The sequence below is a fragment of the Pelophylax lessonae genome (assembly GCF_965119305.1).
Source record: "Pelophylax lessonae genome assembly, chromosome: 3".
NCBI lineage: Eukaryota > Metazoa > Chordata > Amphibia > Anura > Ranidae > Pelophylax > Pelophylax lessonae.
Genome location: NC_138770.1, coordinates 330,980,040 through 330,994,450, shown reverse-complemented (window position 1 = coordinate 330,994,450; position 14,411 = coordinate 330,980,040). Strand labels below are relative to the sequence as shown.

The 14,411-nt window shown below is 42.2% G+C and overlaps 1 protein-coding gene across 4 annotated transcripts in view; it reads right to left on the bottom strand.

The window, feature by feature from the left end:
* Positions 1–14,411, bottom strand: part of MLIP (muscular LMNA interacting protein) — a 444,758-nt gene that overhangs the window by 183,537 nt on the left and 246,810 nt on the right. For all 4 annotated transcript variants that reach the window (XM_082250228.1, XM_082250229.1, XM_082250226.1 and 1 more), the window contains exon 8: positions 492–548. In XM_082250228.1, the coding sequence (XP_082106354.1) occupies positions 492–548 (57 nt within the window). The remainder of the gene's footprint in view (positions 1–491; positions 549–14,411) is intronic.

The window sequence follows — 14,411 nt, the reverse complement described above, 5'->3', positions numbered from 1 at the left end:
TTCCCTGGAACCCTCCAGTTCCCCCTGAGGCTGCTAGGGGTTTCTTGAGCAATGGGCAATTTCTGCCTCTCAGAAAGGTTTTCAATGACACCATTTTTCCTTTTAGCTATCTTAGCTATCTTGTCATCTTCCAAATGATGACAAGAGTATGGAGCATTCTTCCCACTGACTGTCAAACTAATGTGTCATGAGTTGTAGATTTTTAATTTTTAGCAGGGGTTCCCAGAGACCAGAAATTTATTTCAAGGGTCCCTCTCTGTTGAAAAGGTTGAGCAAGGCTGATCTAGGGCATCATCTATAAATCTGATTCTGTAGCTGGAACCTACCATTTTCATGTAGATGCAGTTATTTCATGGTTTCATCCAGATAGGCAGACCAGGAAGGAATTTTAATGTTGTGGTTATGTACATAAAACAACATTAAAAATCAGTAAGTTCTGACACAACGCTTTCACTCTGCAATCTTATTCATGTATGTTGTAGAATACTTACATTGACAGATTTAGAGTCTCTCTTCCTTATTGCAGGTTTTGATGCAGCTTTGCAATGCTCACAAGAAAAGAAAGAAATACAGAACATGAGTTATTTTTTTCTGAGCTGCTTGCAAACAATGAACATCAGTTATCTGTTTATTTTGCTAAAGGCAAATGCAGATAATCTTAAGTGCATCCATATTGTCCATGTTACAAATGCCATAAACAACAAGTACATTTTTTCAATGCAATTGTTTTTGCCACTGGACCCAGAATTTTCAGTGCTAGTGTTACCTGGAGATGGTTTTGTACTTGGTGTAGGAAAATATTAGTTCAAATCTGTAGGGGGAAACATAGTGCTAGCATTTAGGCGTTAAATTAAGGCTATTAATAGGGTAAGGGTGAGAGGTAAAGTAATAGTTAGGTTTGAATTAAAGTGACACTAACCAATATCCTTAGTCTCCAAGGTTAATTCATACACATCTACTACCTTATGACTCGTTGATCTATATTCCATGAAATTGTTTCTTGCTGTGATTTCATCTCTCTCTTTGTAATATTCTCTGTAAGCTCCCGAAGCCCTCCTTTTCCCCTTGCAATTACATTGGTTTGGAATAACCAATGCACATTAATTGCGGTCATATGCACTGCTCTATGCACACTACAAATCCAATAGTCCATAGTCCCTAGTCCATATTGGGAGTCACAAAGAGAAGGTGGCTACGTTCCTACATACAGTGGGATTATGAAGAATAAATGTAGGCAACCACTAACAGAAAAGCAGATCACAACAATAAAAAAAATAGATTTGGAGGAGGCTTAAAGCAATAGAAGGTACTTTTTTGGAGTTAAGAATCCATACTTGAATAGGATTTGTTTTTTTTTTTGTTTAGTTTAGTGTCACTTTAGGTGTTCAACTTAGGGCAGAGATTAGGTCTCAAAAATAACATGAGGTTTAGATTAAATAAGTAAACTTATATATATATATATATATATATATATATATATATACACATTACTGTCTAACTATGTTGTGTATATAAGTACCTTAAAGTGAAGTGAATAGCCTCAGATGATACACAGAGATTAAACAAATCCTCCTACGTGTTTTACTTGTTTATCTACAGTCTTCTCTTCTTTATATGCCTTCAAAGTGCTGAATTTGGATAAAATCTTTCTGCATTTGTCAGTAGCAGGGGACAGAGCTCTTGTACAGTGTGTGAGAGCTTATTGGAGGAAAGGGACACACCCCCTTCACACACGGCACAGGAACGAAGGAAATGTGAAAAGACAAGCTGTGTGCTGAGCTCTCCTACTCTGTCACCATTTTATCTCTGGTGTTGAGGCAACTTGTCAGAAATGACACATGCTGATAACAGAAGAACAAAGCATCAGAGAGAAATGGCACTTAGAGCTTTGGAGAGAGACAAGTAAACACTACAGATATGCTGAATGTGCTTTGTTCAGATTTCATGACTGAGGTTTACAATCACTTAAACTAATAAAATGTGCAAATCAAGTAAAATAAAACATGAAACTGGTGCAATACTACCACCTACTGAACTGGAAGTTACTGCATTAAAATTACCACATGTTAAAGGTAGGTCAAAAAGCACTTCATAATGTCTTCTTCATTTAATCAAATTTGCTTCCCTCTATGGTCCTAAACTCAGCTTATTTATCTCAGTAACAAATGAATATGTTCTTAAAACAATCTTAAGTAATATACAACAATCACATTGTTGCATGTGGACTCTTTACATGTTACTACTACACGATTAAGAACAATATACCACTAAATAACAATATTGTGCAGTTTACAGGCTGCATATATAACAGAATGGGGTTTTTAAAGGGTACAGGTGGTTTTCTCTTTCAATCAGCAACATTTCTATTAGTCAATTGAATTATAGAATTATTATATAATAGAAATCATAACATGTTATATAAGGTTTTTTTTTTTTTTTTTTTTTTTTTAATCTTATGAACACAAACCACATTTCAGAAAGCAATATCCAGAAATCTGGCAGGTACTGTACATTCCACACAAGTGTACTCAGGTTCCATAAATATGTTTTCTTTTTTATCAATTTCTTCACTGCCTACTTCCCAACTTGTTAGATTATGGTCAACAAGCTTTGCTTGAATGAGGAGAAACTGTCAGTGATTACATTCAGTGCAATTAATAATCCAATTAGGCTTCTCACGTTGATAATTACAAGCTTCACACACCCTGTACTATCTAATTTGGCTAAATGAGGAAAGATCATGTTAAACACAGTTTAATGCAACATGGTTGCGTGTAAAATACACTGGTTTGCATATATCATTAATTCCTCAGATATGCTTTGTCAGGACAAGGGCTGGCAAGCTCTCAAAGTATAACTAAACCTAACCTCCAAGGTTTAAAGGCTAAATTCACCTTTTTGTTTTCTAAATTCCAGCTCCCCTATGTACCAATATACCATTAATGTATCACTGTTGCAGAAAAATAAAAGCTTTCTTTGATTTTTAGAACAAGGCTTTACCATTAGGCTCCATGTACACGGGACGTTGTTAAAAGTCCCTTTGAATGCTGGAATTTTTAGGACGTTTGAAACGTCCGTTCGGTCGCGTTTGTACCCGCGTTTAGCGGCGTTTAGCGGCCTTTGCGGGCGTTTGCGTTTAGAAGCGTTCCTAGAGGTCAAAAAAATTATTCCCCTTTAAAATGGAAAAACGCGAACGCTAAACGTGGGTCATCGCGTTCAGACGCGTTTGGACGCGTTTAGACGCGTTTGTGCGTTTGAAACGCCGGGAAACACACGTTCGAACGCAAATAATTGCGTTCTAAAAAAAGTCCCTGAACGCAACTGCCTGCAAATGACTGTAAACGACCTGGTGTACATGGACAGATAAGATAAAATGTAGATGGATTCAGGGGCTTCTGAAAAAAACGCCCAACTGCTCCTAAACGGCCATTTCCAGCGTCCCGTGTACATGGACCCTTAGCCCTTATTATGGAATAGGATGACACACCTATCTATCCATTCACTCAGTATCCAATCAGGCAGGCAATTGCACTACATCAAGGATGTCCAACCCGCAGCCCCAGAGAGTTTAGCACACGGAATGGGCCTGTCTGAAGAGATGCTGGGGATGCTGTGCAAACAAAGCAGTTGTGGCAGCCTACATTGATAAGCCAAGCAAACGCATGCCTGAAGTGATGCCGGGGATGCTGTGCAAACATAGCTGATGGGTGCCAGGTGTGTGTGCTAATGAGGCCAGCTGATGAACTGCTTCCTGAGTCTTACTGGTTTTTACATTCTAAATCTACATATCAGGAAGTCATAAACTTTTCTATGGAACACCAGTGACTAAGGTAAGGCCTTGTTCTAAATATCAAAGGAAATTTTTATTTTTTTGCAACAGAGGTAGATTCACTGTATATTGGTGAATAGGGAAGCTGAAATTTAGAAAGAAAAAAAAATGAACTTAGTTTTTAAATATCTGAGGTTTAACCACTTAACCTTAGGTGGACGTCATATGACATCCTTAGGTTGAAATTAAGTCAGGCATCATTCAGATATCATTTTTTTTCAGCCGGTGATTCCCTGTAATGTAAAAGAAATGACCAGTGTGCAGTTATGTTAAACAGGAAGGGGCCATCCCTAAACTGTTGCCACACATTTGGGAGCATGAAAGTGTCCAAAATGTCTTGGTATGCTGACGCCTTAAGAGTTCCCTTCACTGGAACTAAGGGGCCAAGTCAGACCCCTGAAAAACAACCCCACACCATAATCCCCCCCCCCCTCCACCAAATGATTTGGACCAGTGCACAAAGCAAGGTCCATAAAGACATGGATAAGTAAGTTTGGGGTGAAGGATCTTTGCTGGCCTGCACAGACCTAAACCTGATAGAAAGCCTTTGGGATGAATCAGAGCAGAGACAGAAAGGCAGGCCTTCTCATCCACATCAGTGCCTGACCTCAAAAATGCGCTTCTGGAAGAATGGTCAAACATTCCCATAGACACACTGCTAAACCTTGTGAACAGCCTTCCCAGAAGGGTTTAGGCTGTTATAGCTGAAAAGGGTGGGCCAACTCAATATTGAATCCTACAGACTAAGACTGGGATGCCATTTAATTTTATGTGCGTTTAAATTCAAACGTCTTAAAACTTTTGACAATATAGTGTATTTTTTTCTGGTTCTACTTTAGGCTGCTTATATAGTTCTCTATCACGTCTTTGGTAACCCCAGAAACTGTCCCATAATAATGCTGAGGAGGAAACATTCATCATACAATTTAGAAAACATTCTTGAACACTTATACTGTAGATCCATTTTGCTTAATTCTCTATAGAGCAAATAAAAAGATCTACCAAGTCAAGCTTAACACTAATGTTGTTTTTTCCTGACAGCAATTAAAGCTGAACTCCAGGGAAATCACACTGGTGAAATACATTGTAGGGAAATGTTTTCCTTGCCTATGCATTGTCCTATGCTGATATGTACACAGCACCATACAGCCCTGTTTGACAGCAAATATCCTTCTGCACTCTCTTTCTATCAGCATGCCCTTTTTAGCACATCAACACTGCAGCACAACTGTTAGCTATTGCACAGCTTCTCCTTCTCCAGGTCTGATCTATGCAGAGAATGTAAGCTGCTGATACCAAGTAAAATTCCGGTAACTACTGTTTTGATTCAAAAAATACATTTAAATATGAGTAGAGCCGCAATAATAGCTGCCTGGATCTCAGCTTTAAATGTTACCTATACATCCCAATGACCTTTTAACCAGTTCTGGACCGGAAGGATTAGCCTCCTTAATGACCAGGCCATTTTTTGCGATTCAGCACTGCGTTACTTTAACTGCTTCCCATCCGCGCTACAGCCTATATACGGCTGCAGCACGGACTCTAATTTTCGGGAGGCCGTTTTTAAACGGCCTCCCAGTGACACGCCCCCCGCGCGCTCCCGCGAGCGCGCAGCGGGGAGAATCTGTGTCGGCCGTGTCCCTTGGACACAGCCGATCACAGATCGTGGTGAATGGCCAATCACAGCGGCCATTCACCACGTGATCGGGCCGTCCAATGAGCGATGATCTCATATGTAAACATATGAGATCATCTCTCATCGCCGGCGCTCCTTCCTCACACGGAGCCTGCAGTGTGAGGAAGGAGGGGGAGCCTCACAGCGCCGGGGACACAGAGACATGTAATCAGGGCACTGATCACCAGTGCCCTGATTACTAAAAGGTAAAAAAACATTCACAGTGCCCCCCCATCAGTGCCCACAGTGCCCGCCATCAGTGTCCCCCATCAATGCCCACAATCAGTGCCCATAGTGCTGCCAGTCAGTGCCCATCAGTGCCTGCTCATCTAGGCACTGATAAGCACTGACTGGCAGCACTATGGGCACTGAGTGTGGGCACTGATGGTGCTGCCCATCAGTGCCGCCCATCAGTGCTCATCAGTGCCACCCGTCAGTGTCCATCAGTGCCATCCGCCAGTGCCCATCAGTGCCGCCTCTCAGTGCCCATCAGTGCCGCCCGTCAGTGCCGCCTCTCAGTGCCCAGCAGTGTCACCTCTCAGTGCCCAGCAGTGCCACCTCTCAGTGCCCAGCAGTGCCGCCTATCAGTGCTCATCAGTGCCGCCTATCAGTGCTGCCTATCAGTGCCACCTATCAGTGCCGCCTATCAGTGCTCATCATTGCGGCATATTAGTACCTCCTCATCAGTGCCCATAAGTGCCACCTCATCAGTGCCCATCAGTGCAGCCTATCAGTGCCCATCAGTGCCGCCTCATCAGCTCACATCAGTGAAGGAGAAAAATTTATTTTCAAAATTTACTCGCAGAAAATAAGAAAAACGTTTTTTTTCCCAAATTTTCTGTCTTTATTCTTTTTTTTGTAAAAAAATAAAAAACCCAGAGATGATTACATACCACCAAAAGAAAGCTCTATTTGTGTGAAAAAAATGATAAAAATTTCAAATGGGTACAGTGTAGCATGACCGCGTAATTGTCAGTCAAAGTGTGACAGCACTGAAAGCTGAAAATTGGCCTGGATGGGAAGGGTGTTTAAGTGCACAGTAGGCAAGTGGTTAACAGATGATTGCGCGGTCGTGCGACGCTGTACCCAAATAAAATTGATGTCCTTTTTTTCCCACAAATAGAACTTTCTTTTGGTGATATTTGATCACCTGTGTTATTTTTATTTTTTGCACTATAAACAAAAACAGAAAGCGACAATTCTGAAAAAAAAAAACAATATCTTTCACATTCTGCCATGTAACATTCCCCCCCAAAAGTTCAAAAATCTAAATGTTTCATCCTTTTAGGCCAATTTGTATTCTGCTACATATTTTTGGTAAAAAAAAATAATCGCAATAAGCATATTTTGATTGGATTGCGCAAAAGTTATCGTGTTTACAAACTAGGGGAAAGATTTATGTAATTTTTATTTATTTTTATTTTTACTAGCAATGGCGGCGATCGCACTCTCTCCCAGAACCGCTCCCGCAAACCAATGTACCCATAGGTCGATTCACGCAGCAGAGCCAGCCTGCCGCAGTATATCTGCAGTGGGCGGTCAGCAAGCGGTAAAAGGGCGTCTGAACCCAGTCTATGGGCAATAATTCATTTACATAGAGTGCCTTGAAAAAGTATCACTGTTCCTTGAAAATTTTCACAGGTAAATATATTTTATTGGGATTTTATGTGATAGACCAACACAAAGTGGCACATAATTGTGAAGTGGAAGGAAAAAGATAAATGGTTTTCAAAAATTTTTAAAAATAAATATCTGAAAAGTGTGGCGTGCATTTGTATTCAGCCCCATTTGCTCTTTACCCCTAACTAAAATCTAGTGTAACCGATTGCCTTCAGAAGTTACCTAATTAGTAAATTGAGTCCACCTGTGTATCATTTAATCTAAGGAAAAATACAGCCATTCTGTGAAGCCCTCGGAGGTTTGTTAGAGAACCTTATTAAACAAACAGCATCTTGATGGCCAAAAAACACACCAGATAAGTCAGGGATAAAGTTGTGGAGAAGTTTAAAGTAGGGTTAGGTTATACAAAAATATCCCAAGCTTTGAACATCTCAAGGAGCACTGTTCAATCCATCATCTGAAAATGGAAAGAGTATGGCACAACTGCAAACCTACCAACACATGGCCGTCCACCTAAACTGATAGGCCGGGCAAGGAGAGCATTAATCAGAGAAGCAGCCAAGAGGCTCATGGTATTTCTGGAGGAGCTGAAGAGATCCACAGCTCAGGTGGGAGAATCTGTCCACAGGACAACTATTAGGCGTGCACTCCACAAATCTGTTTTCAGTTTGCAGGAAGCCATGTGGGGGACACAGCAAACATGTGGATAGATGAATAAAGGCATGTTTAAAATGCTTTTAATGCTTGCTTAGAATATGTAAACACTTTGGAGCACAAAGTCTGGCCAATTTTTGATTGTAAACTGACCTGTGTACCAATTACGCTGGCAATGAGCCAATCACCCTGTGCATTATCCAATCCTAAGCCCTACACCCTGTGTCTTATGCACTTAAGCTCTACCCCCTGTATGATACTCTCCTGAGCTCTGTACACTAGGTTACACACAATTCTGAGCTCTGCACTATATGCACTTTGTTTTATTTCATACTCCTGACCACTGCATTCTACACATTGGGCTGTATATGGCATACTCCTGACCACTGTACTACTTAGTGCCATATTTTACACTACATACATCTACAAAGTGTTTCTAGTCCTAACAGTTGCTGGTTGTTAAGTAGTCACTGATTATTTTAGGAAGTCCTTATTTAAGGTAGACTAAAAAGCATATCTCCATTTTTTAATAATCATGTCCCATAAGACCCTCTCACTGCAATTTTACCACACCCACTATTTTGAATGTATTTTTGGACAAAAAAAAAGTCCTGTTATTATTATGATATATGTTTTTATATAGGCAAACTCACAAGATATGTGTAATTTAAAATATAACTAAAGGAAAAACGTGTTTACTTTTTTCCATTTTAGATAACGTGGAGAGGGATTAGAACACTTCCAGGTTTTTATTGCTCTCTATGTCCCCGTTATGGAAGTAAAAGAAAATCCCAAAATTTGGGTTGTCTTTAAAAAAGTAATATATGGGAAATCTTCCAATGGGGACACTAGTTCTGTTGCCCGGAGGGGCCAAAGACAATTTGCAGGTATTTCCTCTCACTCCTGTTGTGGCAATGGGGATTATTTACTAAAGCTAGAGAGGGCAAAATCAGTCACACTTCTGCAGAGAAACCCATCAGCTTCCAGGTTTTATTGCCAAAGCTTAATTAAACAAGGTGAGGTTAGAAGCTGATTGGTTTCTCTGCAGAAGTGTAACTGATTTTGTCCTCTCTAGCTTTAGTAAATAAACCCAATGGTATAGGAAGTGAAGGTAAATCTCCCCAATGGGAAAAAGATGGCAAAAATAAACCTTAAAGAGGCTATAGCCCTCCCGTACTTTATCCAAAATGATAAAATAAGTTTTGCTTTAGTTCTACTCTAAGCCGTGCCAAATGTCAAAGCAGGCCTTGTTCAGCATTAGCAGCTTTTGTCTAAAAAAACTTCAAAAATGTGGGTATACACACAAGAATTTCTGTAACTAGAGTTGAGCGAACACCTGGATGTCCGGGTCCGGCAGGTTCGGCCAAACTTGAAATAAAAGTCCGGGTTCGTGACCTGGATTTAACCCGAACTTTACCCCGATCCCGAACCCCATTGCAGACAATGGAGACCCAAACTTTTGAGCACTAAAATGGCTCTAAAACAAACATGGAAAGGGCTAGAGGGCTTTAAATGGCAGCAAAATCATCTTAAGAGCATGGCAAGTGCTCTGAAAACAAATGTTAATAGGGTTATAACTTAACCACTTAAGCCCCGGAGGATTTGGCTGCTAAACGACCAGGGGGTATTTTGCGATTCGGCACTGCGTTATTTTAACGGACAATTGCGCGGTCGTGCGACGCTGTAGCTAAACAAATTTGACGTCATTTTTTTCCCACAAACAGAGCTTTCTTTTGGTGGTATTTGATCACCTGTGCGCTTTTTACTTTTTGCGCTATAAACAAAAAAAGAGCGTAAATTTTGCAAAAATAACAATATTTTTCAAATTTTTTTATATGAAATTCCCCCCAAAAAAATGTAAAAATCAAAAGTTTTTAACATTTTCGGCCAATTTGTTTTATGCTACATATGTTTGGTAAAAAAAAATCGCAAAAAGCGTATTTTTATTGGTTTGCGCAAAAGTTATCGCGTTTACTAACAAAGGGAAAGATTTTTGTCATTTTTGTTGTTTTTTTTTTAACGCGTAATGGCGGCGATCTGCGATTTTTTTTTGCGGTACTGCGACATTGGGGCGGACAGATCGGACCCTTGACTGACATTTTTTACACTTTTGGGGTTACCAGTGACATTTCTAGAGTAATCCTTGCTATAAATATGCACTGTTACTGTAAAAATACACTGGTAGTGAAGGGGTTAACTTTATTTGAGAGGGAGGGGCTGTGTATGTCCCTAGGGGCGTGATTCTTACTGTGATTGGCTGTGACTTGAGGTGTAAGGACACTGATCAACAGTTCTACATAGTAGAACTGTGTGATCAGTGTTTTTACACCAAGGAGAATGACAGGCAGCTTGTTTACACAAGCTGCCTGACTTTCTCCCTCTCCCCCGACGATCGCCGAGTGACCGGCGGACATCGGGTCCGCCGGTCACACGCGCGGGGGGGTAAGTGACCGCGCAGGAATGGGAGCGCGCCTCCGGCGGCGCGCGCTCGCTCCCCAGACCCTCCCAGGCTAGTGACGTTAATTAACGTCACTTTGCCTGTGAGGGGCTGACCGCAGCAGTAAATTTACTTACGGCGGTCGGCAAGCGGTTAAAATAACATAAAAAACAGAAAAATACAAAATAATCATCTTCAATGATGTAGGAGGAGGACAAGGCCCATATGGAGTGGGAGGTTGAGGTGACGGAGGATATGGCAGTGTAGGTGGAAGCGGCGGCGGTGGTGGAGGAGGAGGCCCATATGGAGTAGGAGGTTGAGGTGGCGGTGTAGGTGGAAGCGGCAGTGGAGGAGGACGAGGTAGCCAACACTGGTTTTTGTTTTTAATTGTATTTCTTTTTAAGTTAGGGTACACCCCAAAAAAGTGAGAAAGATCAAAAATACAACAATGGCTGGGTAAGGCCGGTATACATGTCTATTCTGCACAAGGTACGGACAAGCCCTGTGGGATCCATGCCTAGTTCATTTTATTGAACGTGAGCTTGTCCACGTTGGCTCTGGACAGGCGGCTGTGCTTGTCTGTGATAACGCCCCCAGCCATGCTAAATACACATTCAGGTAATACACTGGCTGCATGGCAGGCCAGCACCTCCAAGGCGTAAAGGGCAAGCTCAGGCCATGTGCCCAATTTGGAGACCCAGAAATTGAAGGGGGCAGACCCGTCATTCAGTACGTGTATACTACGTAAGGAACGGTAAGGAACTGTATATGGTATATGGTAAGGAACGGTGATGGCGGCGGGGGGGCTTTTTTCCCCCTTCTGGGTTGAGTCTGGCCTTGGAAAAGGTATGTGTCCCTGGTTGTGGGCCGGGCTTTCCCAAAGCTGTCTAAGTTATGAGGCCTTCTGGTAGGGACGGGGCTGCACTGGTCTTGCCAGGGACAGGGATTCAGAAAAGCCTGTGGTGTATGTGCCCCTGGAGTGGCAGTCCAGGGGTGCCATAATTCATGGTGGATGGCAACACTATGAGTATGGCACCAAGGACACTGCACTTCCTACACACGTTTTTCACACCTGCCTCTAGGGTCGGGCCTTTGGTCAGGAGTCAGGACTAGAGGAATTTTTTATTCCTGGCCGAAGGGCCTGCCATAGTATTGCAATGTGGCACTAACCTTGCACTTCTCCACTATCCCTTTCCCCACTTATGTGTTGTGTGTCTCACGTTTTGTGTTTTTTATTGTGGCGGTACACTTTATTTTGCACAGCATGATTAGTAGGGTGTAGGACCTTGGGCCTGTCCCTGAAAGTCTTGGGAGGGGGTGGATATGGCCTTCTGGCTTGGTTTGCCCTCTCTCATGGGGTCTCTCTTCGGGAGAGCCCCACCTAGTACTTGGGGTGGTCTGTTTCAGCAGACCTCCTAAAGAACGGGGCTGCCTGGTTTCGGCCAGGTTAGCCAGTGTAAGTACCCCAGTCCCTGTCAGGAGCCTTGCGCCCCGGGGGATCAGGGGGTCAAGGACCATGTGTACACCCTGTGCACTTTTTTGTGTTTCACTTTTTTGGTTTGCACTTTTTTTATGCACCCACCGGGTGATAGTCTGAGTGTGTTCACACACCACGGGCTTAAAAAAAAAAAAAAACAGCTGGTGGTCCTGGTTGTTGTGGCATGCTGACAAAGCTTTTCCACATTTCATACATGCTAACCCTGCCTTATGAGGTTCTGGCAGTGCCGTGGCTGCGTTGGTGACCTCCTCCTCTGCCTTCGCCTTGTGCTTCTGCTGTGCCCCCGCTGTCAGTTGGGAATGCCACCAGCATTGCTTCTCGACCTTTTGATTAAGATCAAGTGTAGTATCTGTTCTTATCAGTTATCTGGGTGCCACCCTGCTGTGAACATGGTTCCTCCTCCTCCATCTCCTCCTCATCCTCCACCTCGTCATCCTCCAGAACTGTGCCCTTGCTGGACAATTGTGTACCTGGCATTTGTGGGTGCAGGGACCCACCCTCGGAGCCACTTGTGAATGACTGCCCTGAAAGCCTTGGAAATGATCACTGCTCCGGATGCGGAGGCGGTAGAGGATGACAATGAGGAAGTGGAGTAGGAGGAGTTAGCAACAGGAGGCAAACTGAAGCGCCCTGCAATCCTTGGTGGTGGAAGGAGATGCGCCAAACAAATTTAAAGGGTGTATCTCACAGTAACATAATCAGCAAACTCTGCAAAATTATAAATTTTCCCCTAAATGAGTGTTTATTGAATAGCAGAATAGTACAACAGTATCCAAAGGGTGTATCTCACACCTACAGATACAGACAAAGCCGCAATTTAATATCTTTCTGTCCCCTAAATGGGTGTTTATTGAATAGCAGAATAGAACAACAGTATCCAAAGGGTGTATCTCACAGTAACATATGCAGACTAGGCCGCAATTTAATATTTTTTCCCTATATGGGTGTTTATTGAATAGCGGAATAGAACAACAGTATACAAAGGGTGTATCTCACACATACAGATACAGACTAAGCCGCAATTTAATATCTTTCTTTCCCCTACATGGGTATTTATTGAATAGAACAACAGTATCTAAAAGGGTGTATCTCACACGTACAGATACAGACTAGGCCGCAATTTAATATTTTTTCCCTAAAATTGTTTTCCTTACATTGGTGCTTTTTGAAGAGCAGGTTAGAAAAGCAGTGTATGTCTAAACAATGTATGTCAAAGTAAAATATGAAGGAAAAAAGTTTTTTCTTTTTTAAATGCAGATCAAGCAGACACATATGCACTCAGCTTGCATGAAATGGCCGCTACACACCGCACGCTTAACAGGTTGGATACTGTTGTTGTTCTATTCCGCTATTGAATAAAAAAAACCCATTTGAATGAAAAACTTAAACTTTTTTCCCTAAATACTGAAAAATAATTATTTTCCCCTTACATTAGTGCTTTTTGAAGAGCAGGTTAGAAAAGCAGTGTCTGTCTAATTACTGTATGTCAAAGTAAAATATGAAGGAAAAAAGTTTTTTTTATTTTTTAAATGCAGATTAAGCAGACACATATGCACTGAGCTTGCATTAAATGTGCAGCACCGCACGCCGCCCACCTAACAGACTGATAAAAGTACTGCACTGCACCCTCACACAATAAAATCAATGTAGATCGCTGTCTGATTAAAGAAGATTCTTCCTATTCTTTCCCTCAAAGCAATCTCCAGCCTGCCCCTACAATAATCTCCTATCTCTCCCTCCGGGCAAAAAGATTGTGCACTGCACCCCCACACAATCAAATCAATGTAGATCGCTGTCTGATTAAAGAAGATTCTTCCTATGCTTTCCCTCAAAGCAATCTCCAGACTGACCCTACAATAATCTCCCTATCTCTCCCTCAGCAGCATCAGGAACATCTCCCTAGTATAGTTTGAGCAGAGTGATACGCGTCGCTATGTGACTCCAGCTTATATAGACTCTGGGTCACATGCTGCACTGGCCAATCACAGCCATGCCATTATTAGGCATGGCTGTGATGGCTTCTAAGGGCACACTAGTTAAACGCTTGCTGATTGGCTGCCTTGCACCTGTTGAAACCGCGCCATTAAAACAGCCCCAAAACATCAAATAACATTATCGAACAACGGACAGTACCCGAACATACAGTGAAATGTTTGGGTCCGGGTACCTCATACCCAAAATTCCGGTACGATCCTAAACAATACAGTCCGGGTTCGCTCAACCCTATCTGTAACCTATTTTCTTTCTTCCAGCCTCCATCTGGCATTTCATGTATTAATTTATTTTTATTTGTTTTGTTTATCTCACAGTGGGCTCTATTCACAAAGCGGCATCTTACAGCTACTGAGTATGCTGTAAGATACCGCACAGCATTTTGAAAAAGTTTTTGGGCATTTACTAAAAAACACTACTAAAACACCGCATGAGTTATTTTATGAAGTCATGCAGTATTTTAGTAGTGAAAGCCTGCGATAATTTACCACTAGCGTCCTTAACCACTTGCTGACCGGGCCATAGCCGAATGACGGCTACAGCACGGTCGGCTAGTTCTGGAGGGCGTAGTATGATGTCCTTCCGAACTCGTTCTTTCCGTGCTCCCCCTGGTGCATGCACACGGAAGTGTCCATAATTGCCAAGTCTGAGTAAAGGGCCAATGACAGAGGCCCTTTACCTCGTGATTGATGGTCCAATGATGGAG